At 39.5% G+C, this 25,514-nt stretch overlaps 1 protein-coding gene across 3 annotated transcripts in view; it reads right to left on the bottom strand.

Moving 5' to 3' along the window:
- The window catches only part of HSD17B12 (hydroxysteroid 17-beta dehydrogenase 12), a 189,510-nt gene that overhangs the window by 45,070 nt on the left and 118,926 nt on the right, over positions 1 to 25,514 (bottom strand). For all 3 annotated transcript variants that reach the window (XM_067749340.1, XM_067749339.1, XM_067749341.1), the window contains exon 4: positions 16,383 to 16,490. In XM_067749340.1, the coding sequence (XP_067605441.1) occupies positions 16,383 to 16,490 (108 nt within the window). The remainder of the gene's footprint in view (positions 1 to 16,382; positions 16,491 to 25,514) is intronic.

The following is a 25,514-nucleotide window of genomic DNA, read 5'->3' on the forward strand; positions in this document are numbered from 1 at the left end:
CACTAGCAAGCTGTCCTTTACTAGGGACTAGGACTCTTAAATCCCTTCCTGCTTTATTAGCTCCACATTTACTAGCGGAATATATGCTACCCATATTGTCTTCACAATAAGTAATCACTTCAGGGTGCTATTATTTAAGAGTTAAAGAAAAACAACTGTTGCTCTCAAACAGTTATTTCCATAAATTGCACAATAATGTGAATCTTTTGGAAAAGGCAAACTCATTGCAATTTTATTTTGAGACATTAGGTGGCAGCAACAGCCAAACAGCAGGCGGAAAGCTTTCAGGGACTTGGAAAAGGAAGAAAACAGGCTTTGGGTAGGAGGGAAGGATGGAAATATTTCCATTATAATTTAATCTCATTTAGAATGGGTGCATGCAATGCCATCTTCTTATATTAGAGGATTCACTATAGGATTCACCAAACCAAACAATGCCACAAGTTGTTCCAACATTTTTCAGATAGTTGAAAATCCCTCTTAAATGGTAGCATTTTAAATTGGCATTAAATATCTGTTCACTAGTGAGTTTTCTTGAATACTTCAAGTGAGGCACCAGAGACAGATTGAATATTTTCTGTTCAATGACCTGAAAAAGCCTTTTAACTCGTGTAACACACCATGTCTTTCAGAAAACGAGGTATGTCCATATAATCTCAGAATTCCAACCACCACAGGACCATGAACATATAAACTACTCCCCATCAGTTTCTCAGTGGAGTTCCAAGATTGGGAGGAGCTCAACAGAAGAGGTGAGGCAGATGGAGAACAGAGGCAGATGGAGAACAGACCAAGAACAACGACAGGTAAGTGGAAAGAAGGAGGTGGCGAGATCCTCGCAGGGAGGAACTGTCAGTGCACCATGTTCAGCAGTGCTCTCCACGTTCGCCATCCAGAACTTTCTTAAACACCAATACTGATATGTATAGTACTTTAGACTCAGAAAATACACAGAGTATTTCTGAATGTTTTATATATATATATTAGAATATATTAGAATATATTATATATATATAGAATATATAGATATCTATCTATATATATAGATATAGATATATAGATATATATAGAGATATATATATAGATATATATAGATATATAGATATATCTATAGAGATATATATATAGATATATATAGATATATATATAGAATATATATTAGAATATATATATTAGAATATATATTAGAATATATAAAATATATATTAGAATATATATATTCTAAATTACATCATACTACTGTTTAAAAATCACTTCCACATCTCACACTTTTTAAAAATGACAAGAACATACACAAGATTTGTTTCTTCTAAATTCATTTGCTGCTGCTTCTGACCTCACTGGACTTAGAATCCTTTATCAAAACCAGCTGCTATAGAGATAATGATGTCATTAGGAAATTAGATTTTTGGTATCTGGGTTGGGCATGCGGGAGGAGCAAATGACAATAGATTAGTAGAGAATAAAAGTCCATCTGAACAAACACAATAATAACAGATATGGGTAACCACACAGAGACCACCTTCAACCGGCTACCTTTTCCAGATTAATCAGACGTAAGAAATCAAGGTGGTTTAAAAATACACTGCCTACAAACACATGAAAGGAGGCTCAACATCACTAATCATTAGAGAAAGGCAAATCAAAACTGCAGTGAGGTATCACCTCACACCAGTGAGAATGGCCATCATCAAAAAATCTACAAACAATAAATGCTGGAGAGGGTGTGGAGAAAAGGGAACCCTCTTGCACTGTTGGTGGGAATATAAATTGATACAGCCACTATGGAGAACAGTATGGAGGTTCCTTAAAAAACTAAAAATAGGGGCTTCCCTGGTGGCGCAGTGGTTGAGAGTCTGCCTGCCGATGCAGGGGACGCGGGTTCGTGCCCCGGTCTGGGAAGATCCCACATGCCGCGAAGCAGCTGGGCCCGTGAGCCATGGCCGCTGAGCCTGTGCGTCCGGAGCCTGTGCTCCGCAACGGGAGAGGCCACGACAGTGAGAGGCCCGCGTACCGCAAAATAAAATAAATAAATAAATAAATAAATAAAAATAGAACTACCATACGACCCAGCAATCCTACTACTGGGCATATACCCTGAGAAAACCATAATTCAAAAAGAGTTATGTACCACGATGTTCACTGCGGCTCTATTTACAATAGCCAGGGCATGGAAGCAACCTATCAACAGATGAATGGATAAAGAAGATGTGGCACATATATACAATGGAATATTACTCAGCCATAAAAAGAAACGAAATTGAGTTATTTGCAGTGAGGTGGATGGACCTAGAGACTATCATACAGAGTGAATGAAGTAAGGCAGAAAGAGAAAAACAAATACCATATGCTAACACATATATATGGAATCTAAAAAAAAAAAAAAAGGGTTCTGAAGAACCTAGAGGCAGGACAGGTATAAAGATGCAGACGTAGAGAATGGACTTGAGGACACGGGGAGGGGGAACGGTAAGCTGGGACGAAGTGAGAGAGTGGCATGGACATATATACTCTACCGAATGTAAAACAGATAGCTAGTGGGAAGCAGCCGCATAACACAGGGAGATCAGCTCGGTGCTTTGTGACCACCTAGAGGGGTGGGATAGGGAGGGTGGGAGGGAGACGCAAGAGGGAGGAGATATGGGGATATATGTATATGTATAGCTGATTCACTTTGTTATAAAGCAGAAACTAACACACCATTGTAAAGCAATTATACTCCAATAAAGACAAAAAAAAAAAACCACTTCCTAATGGTTGGGCTTCCTAATATATGTGAAATAATACAAAGTCTTCTGTATCTCCTTACCATATCAAAGTAGAAAATATTATAGTAAGTTTACATTTTGGTCACATTTGTAGTTGGATACACTAATACAGTTCAAGCGCCCATATAAAGCCTAGAGAAATGGAAAACCTATTAGAGTTCGCTAATAAAAATGAATTTTTAAAAATGTTACCTCACTATATTTCAAAATATACTGAATTTTGAAAATGTAGGGGCTTCCCTGGTGGCGCAGTGGTTAAGAATCGCCTGCCGATGCAGGGGACACGGGTTTGAGCCCTAGTCGGGGAAGATCCCACATGCCACGGAGCAACTAAGCCCGTGCACCACAACTACTGAGCCTGCACTCTAGAGCCCGCAAGCCACAACTACTGAGTCCACACGACACAACTACTGCAGCCCGCACGCCTAGAGCCAGTGCTCCACAGCAAGAAAAGCCACCGCAATGAGAAGCATGCACAACGCAACGAAGAGTAGCCCCCGCTCATCACAACTAGAGGAAGCCCACATGCAGCAACGAAGACCCAATGCAGCCAAAAAAATAAAATAAATTAAAAAACATTTAAATGTAGACCAAAGTAACAGCACAAGTAGGGAGAAATACCTCCTGTCTTAAGCTTTTGAACTAGGAGGGGATGGATCTTGGAGTCCAATAGACCCAGGTTTCAGTCCTGGCTCTACTACTACCAGATCTTAACAAGATGCGGGTGACTTCACCCCAACAAGCCTCAGTTTCCTCATCGCCTTTATATATAAAATAGGGATAAGAATTAAATGAGATAATATGCATAACATCTCTAACCCAATGCCTGGGACATACCAGTATGTTAATAAATGGAGGAGAAAGAGTTGTTATTGCTGTGTGGTCATTTATTCAACAAGTATTCACTGAACTCCTATTTTGCACCCAACACTACCATAGGGGCTGCAGCAAGACAACCAAGGTCTCTCTGTTTTTACTGTTCACGACCAGCACTGAAGTGGAGAGATCCTTCTAAAAGAGAGCTCTAGGCAACAGTTAACCAGAATAACTATACTGATTGAATTTATCCTAATTAATTGTTCCTTTACCCTCTTTACTTCATTCGAGAGGATCTAATCTTACAGTCTGCAGAGTTTGGAAAGTGATGCAAAGAAAATTTCTTCTTTGCCTTATTTAACATATTGCTGTAGCTAGCACATGTTCATACTTTGACAGATGATATTTGGAACACCAAGTAAAACATTTTGCAAACTTTACAGTTTTCCTACACTTGCGAGTAGCAATTTCTAAATAAAAGAGAGTTTACAAGGCTTTAAAACTGCAGCGCTTTTACTCAGAAATTGAAAAATTAAGATCCAGTCAGAAGCAACACAACAGAACATTTCACCTCAGCTGTTGAATTATAAATTGCTACGTGACGCTCATTACAAAACCACATAAGATTTGCCATACATAAAGTTGGAAGAGAGGATGAGGAAAGAAGGATGGCAGAAGGTTGGTAGTTAAATCTCAGCGAACGGGAGGAATACGTATCAATTTCATGAATTACGGTTCTACTTACATTTCTGAAATCACAGCTAATTACCCAGTTTTAAGTTAAAGGTTTTGCTTTAATTAACACCGTTAGTGGTTTTCGAATAAAAGGAAATACATATGAATTCAAAGTCTTATTCTCACTTTGGAAATCCAATCCCATTCAACACATCTAATGGAACTATAAGACACTATACTTAGTCTGATAATGTTCCTGATCAATCTCCTAAAAATTCCATGTCCTATTCTGCTTGCCATGATTGGCTACATCAGGCTTGTGCTTCATTCAACACAAAGGAGGGCATTTATACCAGATGCCACTGTCTACTTGAAACTCCACTTGGTTTTCTCACAGCTCTCTCAAGTTTAACATAACCCAAAACGAAATCATCATTCTTCTCTACAGAACTGTCCTGGCTCACAGTCTCCTGTCTTAGAGAAACAGCAGCCAGTTGCTCAAGCTGACCTGGAGGTTGCTAATTAGCAATTGTATAACCCTGGACGATGCATTGAATCCCTGTAAGCCTGTTTTCTGTCTGTAAAATGGGTACAGAAATATTAATATCTACCTTATAGGATTGTTGGGGATTAAACGAGATTCATTAGCATGATGCGTGGCATATAAAAAATACTTAATGAAGCTTGGCAATAATAATTAAAAACAACAAACTACCATTATCCTTCTGTCAGACAAGACTTCTGATGAGGACCTCATCAGAAATTAGTCCTATTTCTATTTCCTAAACACGTCTCTAGTCAATTCACTTCTACCCATTCCCATTGCCATCATCCTAATATAAGCCATCCTCATCTTACATTTCATTGCTGAAATAACCTTACTGGTCTCCTTGTGTCAATTCTTGCCCCTTCCACTTGGGAGTCAGAATGATCTCTCTAAAATTCTAGGATGATATCAATTTACTGCTTAAAACTCTACAATGTCTACATTGTCCTTCCAATAAAGTCCAAACATATCAACCTGGTTTTCTAAAGCCTTCTGGGATATGGTGCTGCTTAACTCCAGACTCTAGCACTATCCCCTTTGCATTCATGCTCTAGATTTACATATCTTCTGTCAGTTCCTCCAACTTGCCAAACACATTCACCTCAGAGTACATACTGTTTTGTACATACTGTTTCTTCTACTGGGAAACATCTCTTCTCCCAGGGTCAATCAGCATTCAGGTCTCAACTTAAATATTACTTTCTCAGAGAAATCATCTCCAATACTCTTAGCTTCCTTCGTAACATACCCTGTCATTAAATGCAACACATTCCCAACTACTTGTTCACTGGCTGTCTTCTATGAAACCAAAAACAATATCAGTTTTGTTTACTGCTATATCTCTGGAATTATACTTCTTGAATGGGTTAGTGTATGACTGACTGATGAATCAATCAACAAATAGGAAAGAAGAAGGACCTTCAAGATGGCAGAGGAGTAAGGCATGGAGATCACCTTGCTCCCCACAGATACATCAAAAATACATCTACAGGGCTTCCCTGGTGGCACAGTGGTTGAGAGTCCGCCTACCGATGCAGGGGACATGGGATCGTGCCCCGGTCCGGGAAGATCCCACATGCCGCGGAGCGGCTGGACCCATGAGCCATGGCCACTGAGCCTGCGCGTCTGGAGCCTGTGCTCCGCAATGGGAGAGGCCACAGCAGTGAGAGGCCTGCGTACCGCAAAAAAGAAAAAAAAAATACATCTACATGTGGAACAGCTCCTACAGAACATCTACTGAATGCTGGCAGAAGACCTCAGACTCCCCAAAAGGCAAGAAACTCCCCACGTACCAGGCTGTGTGGCTGACAGGGTCTTGATGCTCCGGCTGGGTGTCAGGCCTGAGCCTTGGAGGTGGGAGAGCCGAATTCAGGACACTGGACCACCAGAGGCCTCTCCGCCCCACGTAATATCAATCGGTGAGAGCTCTCCCAGAGATCTCCATCTCCGCGCTAAGACCTAGCTCCACTCAACAACCAGCAAGCTCCACTGCTGGATACCCCATGTCAAACAACTAGCAAGACAGGAACACAACCCCACCCATTAGCAGAAAGGCTGCCTAAAATCATAATAAGGTTACAGGCACCCCAAAACACACCACCGGACATGGTCCTGCCCACCAGAAAGACAAGATCCAGCCTCATCCACCAGAACACAGGCACCAGTCCCCTCCACCAGGAAGCCTACACAACCCACTGAACCAACCTTACCCACTGGGGGCAGGCACCAAAAACAACAGGAACTACGAACCTGCAGCCTGCAAAAAGGAGACCCCAAACACAGTAAGTTAAGCAAAATGAGAAGACAGAGAAATACAGAGCAGATGAAGGAGCAAGGAAAAAACTTACCAGGCCAAACAAATGAAGATGAAGTAGGCAGTCTGCCTGAAAAACAATTCAGAGTAATGATAGTAAAGATGATCCAAAATATTGGAAATAGAATGGAGAAAATACAAGACCTAGAAGAACTAAAGAGCAAACAAACAATGATGAACACAAAATAAATGAAATTAAAAATTCTCTAGAAGGAATCAATAGCAGAATAACTGAGGCAGAAGAATGGATAAGTGACCTGGAAGATAAAATAGCGGAAATAACTACCACAGAGCAGAATAAAGAAAAAAGAATGAAAAGAATTGAGGACAGTCTCAGAGACCTCTGGGACAACATTAAACACACCAACGTTCGAACTATAAGGGTCCCAGAAGAAGAAGAGAAAAAGAAAGGGACTGAAAACTATTTGAAGAGATTATAGTCGAAAACTTCCCTAATATGGGAAAGGAAACAGTCAATCAAATCCAGGAAGCACAGAGAGCCTCATACAGGATAAATCCAAGGAAAAACACACCAAGACACATATTAATCAAACTATCAAAAATTAAATACAAAGAAACAATATTAAAAGCAGCAAGGGAAAACAACAATAAACGTACAAGGGAATCCCCAAAAGGTTAACAGCTGATCTTGCAGCAGAAACTCTGCAAGCCAGAAGGGAGTGGAAGGACATATTTAAAGTGATGAAAGGGAAAAACGTACAACCAAGATTACTCTACACAGCAAGGATCTCATTCAGATTTGATGGAGAAAGTAAAACCTTTACAGAGAAGCAAAAGCTAAGAGAATTCAGCACCACCAAACCAGCTTCACAACAAATGCTAACGGAACTTCTCTAGGCAGGAAACACAAGAAAAGGAAAATACCCACAAAAAAAACCCCAAAACAATTAAGAAAATGGTAATAGGAACATACATATCAATAATTACCATAAATGTAAATGGATTAAATGCTCCAACCAAAAGACACAGAGTGGCTGAATGGATACAAAAACAAGACCTATATACATGCTGTCTACAAGAGACCCACTTCAGACCTAGGGACACGTACAGACTGAAAGTGAGGGGGTGGAAAAAGATATTTCATGCAAATGGAAATCAAAAGAAAGCTGGAGTAGCAATTCTCATATCAGACAAAACAGACTTTAAAATAAAGTCTACTACAAGAGACAAAGAAGGACACTACATAGTAATCAAGGGCTCAATCTGAGAAGAAGATATAACAATTGTAAACATTTATGCACCCAACATAGGAGCACCTCATTACATAAGGCAAATGCTAACAGCCATAAAAGGGGAAATTGACAGTAACACAATAATAGTAGGGGACTTTAACACCCCACTTTCACCAATGGACAGATCATCCAAAATGAAAATAAATGAGGAAACACAAGCTTTAAGTGACACAAACAAGATGGACTTAACTGATACTTATAGGATATTCCATCCACAAACAACAGAATACACTTTCTTCTCAAGTGCTCATGGAACATTCTCCAGGATAGATCGTATCTTCGGTCACAAATCAAGCCTTGGTAAATTTAAGAAAATTGAAATAGTATCAAGTATTTTTTCCAACCACAGCGCTATGAGACTAGATATCAATTACAGCAAAAAAAACTATAAAAAATACAAACACATGGAGGTTAAACAATATGCTACTAAATAACCAAGAGATCACTGAAGAAATCAAAGAGGAAATCAAAAGATACCTAGAGACAAATGAAAATGAAAACATGACAACCCAAAACCTATGGGATGCAGCAAAAGAAGTTCTAACTGGCAAGTCTGTAGCAATACAATCCTACCTCTAGAAACAAGAAAAATCTCAAATAAACAATCTAACCTTACACCTAAAGCAATTAGAGAAAGAAGAACAACAAAAACCCAAAGTTAGCAGAAGGAAAAAAATCATAAAGATCAGAGCAGAAATAAATGAAAAAGAAATGAAGGAAACAATGGCAAAGATCCATAACTAAAAGCTGGTTCTTTGAGAAGATAAACAAAATTGATAAACCTTTAGCGAAACTCATCAAGAAGAAAAGAGAGAACACTCAAATCAACAGAAATAGAAGTGAAAAAGGAGAAGTAACAACTGACACTGCAGAAATACAAAGGATCATGAGAGATTACTACAAGCAACTGTATGCCAATAAAATGGACAACCTGGAAGAAATGGACAAATTCTTAGAAAAGCACAACCTTCCGAGACTGAACCAGGAAGAAATAGAAAATATAAACAGACCAATCACAAGCACTGAAATTGAAAGTGTGATTAAAAATCTTCCAACAAACAAAAGCCCAGGACCAGATGGCTTCACAGGCGAATTCTATCAAACATTTAGAGAAGAGCTAATGCCTATCCTTTTCAAACTCTTCCAAAATATAAGGAAACACAAACACAGAGGGAGGAACACTCCCAAACTCATTCTACGAGGCCACCATTACCCCGATACCAAAACCAGACAAAGATGTCACAAAAAAGAAAACTACAGGCCAATATCACTGATGAACACAGACACAAAAAACCTCAACAAAATATTAGCAAACAGAATCTAACAACACATTAAAAGGATCATAAACCCCACTTGATCATGGTGTATCCCAGGAATGCAAGGATTCTTCAATATATGCAAATCAATCAATGTGATACACCATATTAAGAAACTGAAGGATAAAAACCATATGATCATCTCAATAGATGCAGAAAAAGCTTTCGACAAAATTCAACACCCATTTATGATAAAAACCCTCCAGAAAGCAGGCACAGAGGAAACTTACCTCAACATAATAAAGGCCATATATGACAAACCCACAGCCAACATCGTCCTCAGTGGTGAACAACTGAAACCATTTCCACTAAGATCAGGAACAAGACAAGGTTGCCCATTCTCACTGCTATTATTCAACATAGTTTTGGAAGTTTTAACCATAGCAATCAGAGAAGAAAAAGAAATAAGGGAAGAGGCCATACATTTTGTTTTCTTTCTACTCTACCAGAACTGTCTCCTTAATCAAGGGGGAAGTTTTGGGAAGTATCCTCACCCCTAGAAGGCATGAAAAATCATATTGTGGAATAACAGAGAAACTCCACCCTCTCTGCAAACTATCATCCTACCATGCTCCTGTAATCCTTTCCTACCTACATTAGAATAATAGCCTCTGTCCTTTCTTGAGCCTGAGTCATTTTATACCTGGACTACAGGTAAAAAAAAGGAAGGAGGGTATTCCAAACACTTATCATTGGTGCTCTCTCAACTAACTTTATTTTGCCCTACTATTTTTCGTCCCCTCTCAGCACCCAACTAATCGCCAACCTACCACTACAGTTTCCTCTTTAAGCCTCTCTTCTCCATTTCAAAATGATTTCTCCATGTCTTTCGTTAACTAAAATAGTTATTTCCTCAGGGTGACTGATCCAGCAAGGAGACAGTAAACTGAATGTACTAATCCCAATAAGATGTAAATGAAGATGTCATTGCCCTTTCAGAGATATTTACATTTCAAAAGAAGGCAATTTAAAACTAATTTCTAATTAGTAAAATTCCTGAAATGGGCAAGAAGATAATCTGTAGCGTTATATATTTTTAAACCCTCTGAAGAAGCAAGACTCTTCTACTTGTAACTTCCTTCATCAATTGGGACTGGAAAGCCACATAACTTCCCAGTGCGCTCAAGATTTCTTCCTTCCCAGGGTTCCTAGAAAAGTTTTCCTCAATCCAGTTCCTGTAGGCTTGCGGCTCCCTCTCCTAGGCATCTACTTCCTCTTTCTTTGACACTGAACTATAAGGAAGCCATCTCTGGATCCCAACCAAATTAATTACCTGGGAGTTTGCCATTTTGAAGATCACTGGTCCTTTTCCCCAAGTAGCTAAAAATACTCTTGGGTCTTTTGTTTAAAAGCTTTGAAAATTAAGTATAAACAGTTATAGAGTTGGCTGATCTTAACTATTAATCTCTGCTCAAACTATCTTTTAAGATACTTATTCCCAACACTCAACTATTCTCCATCTCAGAACATTCAGGGAAATACTAGGTTGTAGGGGAGAAAAACAGAACACAAATGCTTCCCAAGTATTTCCCATAATCCATAAGGTTGCTTAGGCAAGGATAATCAAGAGGTATTTTTGCATTCAGCTTAGAAGGGAAGGATACCAATTTAAAAATAACCCACCAAATACATTAATAGAACAATTATTCATTTATGAAGGGCATAGGAAGAAAAGAGAATAAAAAGGTCTATTCCAGATTTTGCAATCAATGACTCTTTGCAATCAACTGACTTTTATTATCTATACATATTGTTGTTATTTAAATGATGCTTCCTAATAAAATTATGGGCACTGTGTAGAGACAGGAAAAAGTTGATGGGTAATAAATAGGCCTAAGAAACTAAGCCATCACAGGTTGTCACCCTGTACCAACTGATTCTCTTGACTCTACAAGTTACATAAATAATGATAGTATGGGCTTCCCTGGTGGCACAGTGGTTAAGAATCCGCCTGACAATGCAGGCGACTCAGGTTCAAGCCCTTGTCCGGAAAGATGCCACATGCCGCGGAGCAACTATGCCCGTGCGCCACAACTACTAAGCCTGCGCTCTAGAGCCCGCGAGCCACAACTACTGAAGCCCACGTGCCTAGAGCCTGTGCTCTGCAACAAGAGAAGCCACCCAATGAGAAGCCCGCGCGCCGCAACGAAGAGTAGCTCCCGCTCACCGCAACTAGAGAAAAGGCCACGCACAGCAACAAAGACCCAAGGCAGCCAAAAAATAAATAAATAAATAAGTTTAAAAAATAATAATAATGATAGCATGGGTGGAGAGGACCTTCACAGCATTTGGCATAGGGAAATTCTTGGTCTAGTATGAATTAAAAGCTTGAATAAAGCTATGGTTGATTTTTTTTTTTAATGAATCACAAAACAAGTAACTATCTTTTTCCAGGAGGACCTTTCTATTTTTACCTCTAGAATAAAGAATGCCACTTTTTAAAAGTTAAAAAAATCATAGTGAAATTTGAAAAAAGTATTCTCTGTGGCATATTTCTAAATGCAAGGCTACTCCCCTGGCCTTGGTAACTTACGCCTCCTGCGATGTATTGTATGAAGTCCTCCAAACCAATCTGGAACACACATGAGAGTCTCTCTTGAGGAATCAAGTGAGCATTATAGCAGTCATATTTTGTTAACTAATTGTTTGCTTATTGAAAGCAGCACTGATGTCATTTTCTCTAAATAGCTGAAGTATTTTAAGTTTTCTCAAATCTGTGTTTCTTGGCCTTTGCCTGAGAGGAGACAGCAGATGCTTACTTATTTTACACACCAGAGTTAAGAATTCATTGTCTCAACCTTACGCATTTATAGTCTTATCAAGTGATGGTGACCTTTCAGCACAAATTCACACAATTCATGGCCATTTTCTTTCTGCTTATCTTATTGAAAACAATGTTTCTTTCAGAACCAATAGCTTTGGCATTTTCCTTTGTAATTCTGAAAATATTAATTTTCTTTATTAAGCACTGACTATACTTTAGTGGTTAGTGCTATTCAAACAAATGGAATGTACCTTGGTGATTTTTATTTCTTTTTATCATTACTGGTTTCATTAATACTCGGTAGACAAAATTCTTTCCTATGACTTAATATGGATTGCTAAATCTTACTAGAAATCAATGTACATGTTTGTTATTTTAGGGAATGTTATAAAGGTGAGACTGACATTAAGCAGAGTTCTGAGGAAGGAGAATAAATAAGATTATTTATTAGATAGATGGGGAGGAAAAAGGGAAGAAAGAAAGTGAAGGGGCTATAGGCCCAGGTAATCATAAAAAAAAAAAAGAAAACATCGGGGCTTCCCTGGTGGTGCAGTGGTTGAGAGTCCGCCTGCCGATGCAGGGGACATGGGTTCGTGCTCCAGTCGGGGAGGATCCTACATGCCACGGAGCGGCTAGGCCAGTGAGCCATGGCCGCTGAGTCTGCGCGTCCGGAGCCTGTGCTCCACAACGGGAGATGCCACAACAGTGAGAGGCCCGCCTACCGCAAAAAACAAAACAAAACAAAACAAAACAAAACAAAAAAAGAAAACATCAACACCAGACGCCTCCCACAAGTTCTAGAGGGTTATACCCATACTAGAGAAAGAAATGTAAGATTTGAGTTGAAATATGACCTAGCAATAAGATAAAATTTAGCTCATAAAGGTGTTTTAATAGTTTCCTCAAGAATCTTGACAAATTAAAATTACAATGCAATATATCTGCTAATAAATGTCAATATAATTATACAAAGCTTATGATTAAGGAGACAGTTCTGGTAGAGTAGAAAGAAAACAAAATGTATAGCCAATTAATAGTATAATGTATGTGAAAGTGCTGCTAACTTTAAAGGAGTATGTAAACATTAGCTATAATTATTTTTATTATTGATCTGTAACCAACCTAGAAATCAAAAATTAAGTTGTCTGTGTATGTGTGTGTGTGTCTCCATAAGTATTCAATCAGAAGTATTTAATTACAATATAACTTCAAAGCAGGGTTTCTCAACCTCAGCACTGTTGAGATTTTAGACTGATCATTCTTTGCTGGGGGAGTCTGTCCTGTGCACTGAGGGATGTTTAGCAGCATCCCCGCCCTGTACCCACCAGGGGCCAGTAGAACTTCCTCCTCCTCCCCCCTCAATTAGCGACAAACAGAAATGTCTCTGGACATTGCCAGACGCTGCAAAATTGCCCCTGGTTGAAAGCTATGTTAAAGCACAAGAAAAACCTAGAAATTATATTTATGGCTCTCCCGCACAAACTGAGGATGAGAGACAGCCAAGATGAACTAGAGCTAGATATCCATCCCTAGGCACATGTGGCTACTGAACACTTAAAAGGTAGCTAGTCCGAACTGAGGTATGTTATAAATGTAAAATACACCCTAGACTTGAGGATTTGGTATGAGAAAAAGAATACAAAATGTTTCAAAAAACTTTATGTGGATTACATGTTAGTGATAATATTTTGGATATAGTGGGTTAAAATAAAATACATTATAAAAATTAGTTCATTTGTTCCTTTTTGCTTTTTAAAAATGTGGCTACTAGAAATGTTCAAATTAAATGTGTGGTTTGCATTATACTTCCAGTGGACAGTGCTGAACTTGTGCAAAAAATTATCCCTCCTTCACACTATACGTTCCAGGCAGCCTTTGATAACAGAGAGCTCTGTCCCCAGTTTTCTCTTTACCTTCTCTCCATTCTCCTTGGATTAGCTCCAGTTTCCTTTCTTCAGTGAGATTACTACTCAGAGATGACTTACCTCCAAACTCTATCTCTAGTTAGGAGCTCTACCAAAACCTAGATCCATATGTCCACTATCGACTTAACAACCCCACTTGGACATCCTAGAGGAACCCCAAACTTAAATGATCCTCGTTCCCAAAAAGGCTCCTCCTCCAGGATTCCCCATTTTATTAGATGGCACTATTGACACAGATGTTCAAGCCAGAAACCTGAAGGTCATCATGAGTTCTCTTGCAATCTCTCACAAGTAGAGTCCTGCTTCCTCTACTCCCTCAGTATTTCTGGAATCGTCCTTTTTCCTAACACTGGCTAGGCCAAGTCACCATTATTTCTCCCCATATCAACTCCATCATCCCTTTTACCCTCTTATTACACCCTGCCCTCCCCATCTCAACACTTGGCCCACAAGTAACTATTTTTGATTAGGGCTGTCCTTCCCTTTAGAACATTATACTACATAAAGCCAGGCGCTTTCCTGTTCGTTGTTGTATCTCCAGTTCATTGACTGACGAATGAATGAATGAATGAATGAATAAAGAGGGGTGTAAACTGCTGACTCACAGGTTGCAATTTACTAAGGGGCTGGACTACAAAAGCAGTGGTTCCATTAGCATATGTGGCCCAGGAAAATATCAACCCTTAGGTCTAAATATCAATGTACCCTCATCCTTAACAGATCTATCTATCGTGCATAAAATCACACTGCAGACTTTCTATATACTGGGTCAGGAAAGAACAGCTGAAGAGTGCCTTTTATAACCCTCCAGCCCAGCAGCAAACCTGATGCCTGACATCTTCCATTTTAATGGCATAGTCTCAGAGTAGCTATAGTTTCAAAGTTACCCAGTGAAAAGCAGCTGAAATTTATACAAAGCTAAGACCAACTGTGATTAACTGAACCACTCCTGAAACAAAGTTATTCTCCAAGAACACAAGTTCAAAATAAGTCTCCTCTCATTAGGGATCCTTGATCCCCCTCCTTGCCTAAGCCAGCCTTCACTCTCCAGTCCACGACTAGTTTGAAAGGGGTTTGGATGGACTATGGCGGTGTCTATCCTAACTAGGAAGTTACAGCTACTACTGACTTGGAATTTTTTAAAAGTTGAGAATTTTACAGATGTTAGCTGTGCTTTAGGTTAAGCTAAAGGAAGAAGAGCTTGTGAAAGACTCCGAGTAATGTATGTATTAGAGAAGAACAAGGCAAAAATTAGACCTGTGTGTTCATTCATCTTTTGCTACTGGCTCTCCTGTAAGTATGAGAATAGCTGTGAGGGTAGGTGGGGTGTGGTGATGTATGACATGGACCAGGCAGGAGCTGAAAAGATAACATCAAAGCCAGGGTTAACCCCAGGTCCAATGGCACTATGTAGGGCTAACTTTTTTTAAATTGCCTTTTCAAGAAATTATATGAGACCATTCTTTTACAGTATGAGGAAGACAGGTGGGGTCGTGACTAAAGAAAGGTTAAGAAACATTTTTTAAAAGTATTTTCTCTTCGTTGTTCCTCCTTTTATAATCCAATAAAGAAAACAATGGCAATTACCAGGTTCCCACCAATTTAGGCAGTGGGATAAAGAGATTTAGTGAAGAAGTGACATTTTTCTGAACTAGATGCCCTTTTTCTTTCTAGAAATGAGTCAGAGAATGCTGGGTGACTTTCTGAAGCCTGTTTTTTTTTTTTTCTTTTCCTCAAAATCTGGTGAATCTTTTCCATAACAAGGACCAATACTTCCACATCTCAGCAGAAGCATCCGTTTTTGGCAATAAGGTAGCGGAGGTGTAACACAAGGAAGTAGGAGACTCAGAAAAAACAAACAGTGGCTAAATCCCATGCGCAGTACTCAGTCTCTACGGCAGCTTAGGCAAGTCACTCATCTCTCTGAGCCACGTCTTCTCAACTGGGGTGATACCTCTCCCCCCAAGGGAACAAAAATTGATTCCGGGGTATGGTGTGAGCTCTTATCCTTTTTATGTATAAAGAACAGATATACATACAGCACATAAACAAGATACCCAGTGGATCTGTGGTATTAAAGTCTCATGGGAGGGTAGACTAGGGGAAAATAATGTCTAAAAAGGCTCCTCGTTGGGGAGGGGGTAATATTGAACAAAAGGCTGAGACCCCTCTAAGCCTTTATTTCCTCAGCTGTAAAACTGGGTCAGCATTACCCACCACAAAGGATTATTATGATATAGCTATATCTAAGTATATACAGAGAGAATGAGAGACTGGAAATACAGCAGGCAGGGAAACAACCTAAATTGTAGCATCATCATTAAAACATGACCCAAAACATAAAGATTCAAGTGTATGTAGATCCATATCATCTAATGATCACTTGTATTAACAAGACAATTTTCTTCTCACTAGTCATTTCACCAATTGAACACCTAACATCCAAAAAGAAAGTCCTAGTCAATAAATGCAAGAAGAATCTGTAAACATGAAAAAGATACAAACCTAAAACACCAATTTCAAGACCTGCCAAGCTTGTTTTAATTTTATCATAAATATCTTCTGATGCAAAGTCAACAGCAATGGTCTTTGTTTCCACTTTGAATTTTTCTCCTAGGGAAAAAAACACAAATGGAGAGAGGAAAAATTAATATATGATTTAATTAATTAATTAAATTAAGATTTAAGCATTTGATGACATTACCCTTTCAAACACTTTCCCCCCCAAGTTTTATATGAAATTTAGACCAGGATAATTTTAAGCGATCATGAGAGCACCTAAGATATGATATAGAGTCAACACAGTAGTTCTGCAATAAAAATTCCAATGTTATCACAGAGCTGGCTGAATGTTCCTTAATTGGTTCTCCTATAAACCAATAATGATGACTTTTTAGACCCTTAGGTACAAATAAAAAAACATGATGCATATCATAATATTATATACTCTTTAAATATCACTGGTTTGTGATTTTAATTGCAAACTGATACTTCATAATTTCAGGAAAAAGTCTTAAGTGTGATCTATTAAAACAAAAAATCCACCTTATTAAAGTGGAAATAAAATGAATGATCTGGGCTTCCCTGGTGGCGCAGTGGTTGAGAGTCTGCCTGCCGATGCAGGGGACACAGGTTCGTGCCCTGGTCCGGGAAGATCCCACATGCCGCGGAGCGGCTGGGCCCGTGAGCCATGGCCACTGAGCCTGCGCATCCGGAGCCTGTGCTCCACAACGGGAGAGGCCCGCGTACGGCAAAAAAAAAAAAAAAAAAAAAAAAAAGAATATGATCATATTGGAATTTAGGAGCTTGGTTAATAATGAATAATCACTACATTTAAAAAGCCACACAAAATGCATAGTAATGGAGCTACAAAGTGATACCAGAAAGACCTGTGTTCTACTTTGCACAGGACTGTTAAGGTCCAAACAGAGCTAAGGGAAATAACAGATTCAGAAATGAGACCCTGGAGAAACAAAACTCATCTGAGGGAACACGTCATGTTGATTTCTGCCTTCACTAGTGAGCCGCTTTGAGAAGATGGCAGGGACTGCGAGGTCACCCAGACTTGGGCACCAATTTGACTTCCACACTTATTTGCTAAATGACTTTGAGCAAGTCACATACCCTCTATGGGCCTCAGCATCCTCTTGTGAAAATGAAGGTAATAATGACCATTAGTGCTATCAAAGGTACCAAAGTATTACCTTTAGTACTAACAATACTACCATGTACTGGCATACATGAGGCACTCCATAAAGTCTCCAAGAATGCTTATTCTTTGGAGCTTGATGAGAATTCAAATGAATTAATTTAAAAATCCTGCTTCCAAAAATAAAATTTTCTTCCTTCGAAGTCAATGCCAGTTTATCACAGGATATACAGCAGTAATCCACATAGGAGGTTTCTGTTCTTGATCTGAAAGGATTTATGTCTAAAACTAAAGAGCTGGTTCACAAGAGATTCTTTAGACTCAATGAAAAGTATCCATCCTAGATGGGAATCTATGAATAAACAAGAGAGGATATAACTGACCTGGAAAATACCTTACCTGGTGTTAAAGGTATACCTGCTATTCGAATATAAATGAGTTATTACGTGTTCATGTAATGGACAGCCAGATACAGGGCTGTCATTTCCCAGTAGCTGGTCTGACATGTCTTAGCATAAATGGTTCACAGAATTTACCACAAGTAAGTAAAGAACTCTGCCTTTATTAGAGCCACCAATTCACAAGAAAAAAGACCAAAATCAAAAGGCTGAAGGATACCTTTTATTGAATGTAAAACTTTATTCTGGAAGTAAAATAAGATAAAATGTATCTATTTATTTGAGGAAAGCAACAACTGTTTCCACACTAGCACTATATACTGACATTTAGGAAAATTTCTCTCTAGTAATAAAAGCTACCTCACAACCCCTGAATCAAATTTACTTTTAGATCTCACAGGATTTGGTGAATGTACTTATATGGCACAGTCTTACATAGATATGCCGCTTAAAAAAAAAAAAAAATTCAGAGACCCTTTTGGAAAGAATATTACTTAATAAGAACCCTCCAGTAAGCTCTTTCTTATGTCTTCACACTAGGATAAGCAAAATGGTTTCTGACACAAGTTTTTCAAGATAAATAAAAATTTGAACTTATACCTGAATTACTCTGAACCATGTTCTAGTCCAGTTAACGTTGTTTACTTTCTCTTAACTTTTCTTCACTGCCTCTATTGTGGGCTTTTCTTTCTTTCTTTCTTTCTTTCTTTCTTTCTTTCTTTCTTTCTTTCTTTCTTTCTTTCTTTAACATAGGTCAGCTCCTGTCACCCTCCTTGCAACCCTCCAAAGCGTTCCATCTCTTTTACAGTAAGAACCAAAGTCTTCAGCATCAGCCTGATACTGAACTAATCTCCACCCACTTACTCTCCAGTTGCTCCCCAGCCTTGGTCACAGGGGTCCTAGCAGTTCTTTAGACACAGGATGTTCCCCAAATACACTCAAGGCTTTTGAACTTACTGTGCCCTCTGTCTGGAATGCTTTTCCACATCCCCTATCTCTGTTGGGTCTTTAAGTAAATGTTACCTTCTCAGAGAAGCCTTCATTGACCACCCTGTAAAAAATGCAGAGCTTCCCTGGTGGCGCAGTGGTTGAGAGTCCGCCTGCCAGTGCAGGGGACACGGGTTCGAACCCTGGGCCGGGAGGATTCCGCATGCCACAGAGCAGCTAAGCCCGTGAGCCACAACCACTGAAGCAAGTGCCTGGAGCCCGTGCTCCTCAATGGGAGAGGCCACTGCAGTGAGAGGCCTGCGCTCCGCAGCAACGAGTGGCCCCCGCTCGCCGCAACTGGGGAGAGCCAGCGTGCAGCAACAAAGACCCAAATCATCCAAAAATAACTAAAAAAATAAAAAATAAAAAATGCAGCCATTCCTCCCCAGCACTCCTTGTCCCCCTTCCCTGCTTTACTTCACTCCATTGTGCTTACCCCTCTCTAATGTACTATATACTTTAAGAACGCATGTGTTTGCTGTCATCTGCTCCCACCAGAATTAAGCTTGTGAGGACAAGGTCTGGGATCTGCTTTGTTCAGTTGCTCAACGTCACAAAGGCTCCAGGGTCCTTCCACACTTTTCTCCTATTCCCCTAGGCTGGCTCTTCTCTTGGCTTCAAGAGAGCCACTGCCATTCCAAGCATCCATGCAGGCAATGTTCAGAGACAGAAATGGGGCATCCCTGTTATATGTCCCTTTTATAGTGAGGAAAACTTCCTCAGAAGAATCCAGCAGACTTCCCTCACATTTCTTTTCCCAAGATTATGGGATATGTCTTAAAAAACTCAAAAAAGAGCTAACATATGATCCTGCAAACCCCACTCCTGGGCACATATCTGGAGAAAAACATGGTCTGAAAGGATACATGCACCCCAATGTTCATTGCTGCACTACTTACAACAGCCAAGAGAAAGAAGCAACCTAAGTGTCCATCGACAGAGGAATGGATAAAGAAGATGTGGTACACATATACAATGGAATACTACTCAGCCATTAAAAAAAGAATGAAATAATGCCATTTGCAGCAACATGGATGGACCTAGAGACTGTCATACTGAGTGAAGTAAGTCAGACAAGGTTCTGACTACCAGGTTCTTCATAAGACTACCAGTCCACAACTCAGCAACAGCCCACCACTGGGGAAGAGTAAGAACTTCATCAAAGCCTTTGGAGACATACTTCTGAGTACTCTGATCCTTGCCCACCACAGAGGCCCATGACATGACAGCCTCTGTCAAGTCTTTCCTCCAGGGTAGGAGCTGTGATAAGTTAAAATAAATACCCTACAAGTGTGTGGAATAAAGATATACAAACAAGTGAATCTGAAGTTTGCAATGGAAAGAGATGAGCCACTCAACTGCCCCTTCAAGGACATTCTGGTTACCCCAGCTGCTGGGGTATCATCAGCAGACAGCTTTCAGGTGTCAGCCCCTTGGTGGGGGGTGGGGGGAGGCAGGGGGAGGGGGTTGCCTCAGCTTCAGAGAGTTGCCTGAACCAAGATCATGCCTTTCTCGTGACATCCACATCCAATGAGTGATTGAGGTGAGAGTATAAAGCCACTGGACAGCTTTTACTGCCCACATTCTGATTCCAAAAGTATAGTCTGTTTACTATGTTATTTTTCTGTTCTTTCGTAATGCCCTAGTTTTAATTATTCTAACTTTAAGTTTTAATATGTCTAGTAGTGCAGAGCTCCTTTACTACTACTCTTTTTCAAAAGTTTATTGGTTTTCCTTACTTGTTTAGTCTCAGTTTTTATTGGGTTGCATTCAACATTTCAGTTAAATTTATGAAGAACGACAATGTGGCGTTCCCTCTAGGCTCTCCATTTATTCAATGTCTCACAGTAAAATCTAGTGTTGTGAATTCTTAAAGAAATTAAAGAACTAAAGAATCCCATTATTAGAATACTACATACCATATGCAAAGATACTCCATACTACTGACTTACACCCTTTGATATTTGAAATTGGATAGGCTAGCATCCTAGCCACTAGTTGTAGCCAAATATAATCATGCCCTCCTTCGCTTTTATCCAGATTGAAATGATTCCGATGTGGTCTTGACCCTCTATCTCTCAGCCTAGTGGCTAAAACGGAAAACTAAGAAGCAAAATCCTCTGATGATTGATATGAGCTGTTCAAGGCAGTCAACTCACTAGAAATGGGGGCAGAAAATCAGCTCTGGCTTAAAAAGTGGGGAATGAAGCTAAGAAATAGCTGGGCTGATACCATTCATCCCTTTTTATCTACTATTCCACTGAAAACCACATGACCACAATGGTAGAATATTAGAAAGCAAATATTATTCATAAATATAGAGCTATAACAATGAATGTCCTAACTGCCTTGAGTCAGTCCATCACTTCTAAGAATGGGTGCCCCACTCCTACACTCACATTGCTGATTTTTACTCAGAGGATCCTGAATTAGTTCAAGTCTGGAATTGACAGAGAAGGAACTTCTCTGTCAAAAGTAGTTTCAAGATGCAGCTAAAACACCTCTCAATATTAAAACTATCACGTGGGACTTCCCTGGTGGTGGAGTGGTTAAGAAACCACCTGCCAATGCAGAGGACACGGGTTTGATCCCTGATCCGGGAAGATCCCACATGCCACAGGGCTACTAAGCCCACGTACCACAACTACTGAGCCTGTGCTCTGGAGCCCGCGAGGCACAACTACTGAACCCGCATGCCACAACTACTGAAGCCTGCATGTCTAGAGCACGTGCTCCACAACAAAAGAAGCCACCGCAATGAGAAGCCCGCACACCGCAATGAAGAGTAGCTCCCACTTGCTGTAACTAGAGAAAGTCCGTGTACAGCAACAAAGACCCAATGCAGCCAAAAATAAGTAAATAAAATAAATTTAAAGAAAAAAAATAAAATAAAAATAACACGTTTTTATGTTCAAACCTAGAAAGGTCATGAACATATTCATAATAACCTTATGTTTAACGTACTTCTAGGTCTGGCCATCACTATTTTCATTTTGTTCAACAAAGTGACATCTCTCCACTTTCCCTGAAGACTAGGATAATATATTGGTGGTTTATATTGATACAAATACCAGAAAAAAAAATCGACATCTCTCAAATGTAACAGTTTTGCTCTAAGCATAATCTTATAGGTCTTAGAAAGACTTTCCTCATTTTTTCCCCTGGGTGTCTGGGGATATTAGGTCTGAGAATGCTAGAAAAGAGGTCTAATCTATATAAACTCATGTACTATTTATAATTTTTCTATTAATAACAACCAAAAATAATATATTGATTCTCCTTTCTTGACACATCTGCTCCAAATAAACAATCTGTCTTTCCCCCTAAGTTTCAGTTTCCCCCTATTCATTAAAAAATTCCTATTACATTTATCCTTCCTCATCTTTTCCATATTATAAATTTCATCATTTAAGATTCGAGTTGTGTCACCACCTCTGTGGACTGAATTTTCATGATTCCCATTGCCTCCAACGTAAAGCTACTTACTTCCTCTCGACTGTGCTCCTAGAGACCTTCTATATAACACTATTAACACTTCCCATAATACATTATGCAGAGAGTCTCTACTTCCTAACAAACACAATCAATTTGTTATCTTTGTATTCCCAGCACCTAGCACAATGCCTGGCATATAGCAGAGGTCACTCAAATGTTTGTTGATTGAATAAATGCATCTAGGCCAACACAGCTGATAATATTAAAATCATCTCACTACTTCTTGAACTCCTCTCTATAGAAATAAAACTACATGCCAGTAAGAGATGTCTGTGTGAGACATAATAACATAAGGTACTTAACATTAGGCTTTTTAAAGCATTAAGATAAATTGGGAAACAACTCAGTTCTTCCATCTCTCCTGCCTGGGTTAGACTACCATCCACATGGAAGTAGAAACACTTTAGAGTAATTAGAAACCTTAGAAAACCATCCAGTCTCATGAATAAAGTACTGCAGGAGCTTAACTCAGGGGCACGGAGATGAACGTGGAAGACACTTTAGTCATGGGACCACTCTCCCTCTCCCCAGCCCTGAAAAAGATAATCAGGGGGAGAGGAGAGACTCTTGGGAAAATGGTACTATATTCAATGCCTACCAATTTTAGCTTCTTAAATCTAAATTCATTAAATTCAATTTGTAACTATAAAAATGTACTGCATGTTTTGAAAACCCCCTCCATTTTCACATGTTTTACAATATTTAGAGCTGTAAAAAGTGAGTCTTTTGTACTTTTTCTAAGTTTTAGGAGAAAACAAAGAACAAGTCCCCTAAACATATCCTTTCCACTTAACTTCACTCCTTTTCCTGTTTTCTTTTTTACCCCCAAACCTCACCATCTCCCTTCACCCCTGCCCCTTGGGATTAGACATCTCCCCACAGAGAAAACCTCCCTTATGTAGCTCTGGAGAAAAGGTGCTTATGCCCTAGATGGGAAAAATTCATCTGACTGCATTTTTTTTTAAAGGCCCACTTAATTATAATTATCAGAGATGCTACACAAATCATGGTCCATCTCTTTTTTACATTGCCCTTGAAAATATATTCATGACAATTTTAATCTCAGATGAAGAGACTCACTTTCAGTCAAATCAAAAAATCTGTCATAGCATCATCAGGGATTCCATCCCAAACCAAGTATTTATTTCTTTATTTTAAGCCAAGGTTATTATATATTTTATTCATTACAGCCTATTTAACTAGAACAGCCATCTGTACTAAATAAAAATCTTAAACCATGTGAATTTGTTTTACTGATAGGGCATGAATAGGTCCCATTCTTTTTAAGCCCTGAGTTCTACATTTGGTTCAGGTATTGTAGACCCCTGGACAAGGCACCTTTGAAGAAATTTTCAAATAAAGATGTTTATTTTCTACACTTGGAGGGAAAAAAAAGGCCTGCCAATGGAAAAATCTGAATTTTATTTTTTGAGGTGAGAAAAATATAAAAATTATTTCTAACATTATTATGCTTAAGATTACAAGATGATACTGCTAATACTATGGAAGCAGAGTATTATGGGCTGAATATTTGTGTCCCCTCCCCCAATTCATATGTTGAAGGCCTAACCCCCAATATGATGGTGTTTGGAGGTGGGGCCTACGGGAAGTAATTAGGTTTAGCTGAGGTCATGAGGGTGGGGCCCTCATGATGGGATTCGTGACCTTGTATGAAAATGAAGAGAGAGAGAGCTCTTTCTCTCTACACAACACACCTAGGAAAGGCCAAGGAGACACAGGGAGAAGACAAGCCAGGAAAGAGGCTCTCACCAGGAACTGAATCTGCCAGGACCTTGATCTTGGACTTCCCAACCTCCAGAACTGTGAGAAACAAAGGTCTGCTGTTTAAGAGACCCAGACTATTGGGGCTTCCCTGGTGGCCCAGTGGTTAAGAATCCACCTGCCAATGGAGGGGACATGGGTTCAAGCCCTGGTCGGGAAAGATCCCACATGCCACGGAGCCACTAAGCCCGTGCACCACAACTACTGAGCCTACACTCTAGAGCCCATCAGCCACAACTACTGAAGCCTGAGCGCCTAGAGCCTGTGCTCTGCAACAAGAGAAGCCACCACAATGAGAAGCCCACACACAACGAAGAGTAGCCCCCGCTCACCGCAACTAGAGAAAGCCTGAACACAGCAACAAAGACCCAACACAGCCAAAAATAAAAATAAATAAATTGAAAAATAAAAAGAGAGAGAGAGAGAGAGAGAGACCCAGACTATGATATTTTATTATGGCATCCTGAGCTGACCAAGACATAGAATTTGTTCAAAACAGCATGGGGATGCAGTCAGAAGCTCTGCACTTGAATGCCAACTCCATCACTTGGCTGAGGGTCCTTCAGTCAAGCCTTTCAACCTTCAGGAAGTCCATTTCTTAGGCTTTAAACTACAAGAAATAATACCCACCCTACAGAATTCCTATGAGGATTACATGTCATAGCATATGAGAATGTATTTTATGAAACTGTAAAGTCTTATTCAAATGTTTTCTTTTCCTGTATCTGCCAATATCTACAAAGATGACTGCATGATATATAGTTGTTTTTTCCTAAACAGCACAGGCTGCTATTAGGTATTATCTGTATCATCAACTCTTTCCTCTTTGCATCAGCTGCATATCCCCTGTCAATCTGACCAAGCACATATACCTCCACTTTAAAGACTGATTTACTTATTACTGTATCACCCATGGAATCTATGGTTACAATATACTACTTAAGCTATGCCTTTTAGTGTCCCAAGTGTTTCTTTCACTCAATTTGCTTGTGATTAACCTTTGAATTACTATGCTTTATCTATTCCAAGATGCACATTTTTATTCTTTTTATCTTTGAAATCAGAATGCCTTACAATTGATGGCGTGTCAGTTTAATAGGCCATTTTTCTTTCTTAATGCTTATAAGCTGCATCATTTCATGATCAATGGTGTCTCAGATTTGATGAAAGAAACAGAACACTGCTGGTCTCCACCCTCCTCTTTCAGGTCATGAAATAAACCAAGGACAGCTTCCAAATGCAAGATTCTCTGGTATTGCAGTGCCTATTACATTCCAACACCACCGCTAGTCAAGAAGGCAGAAACTTGCCCACCCGAAACTAAGA

Source organism: Pseudorca crassidens, chromosome 9, assembly GCF_039906515.1.
Source record: "Pseudorca crassidens isolate mPseCra1 chromosome 9, mPseCra1.hap1, whole genome shotgun sequence".
NCBI lineage: Eukaryota > Metazoa > Chordata > Mammalia > Artiodactyla > Delphinidae > Pseudorca > Pseudorca crassidens.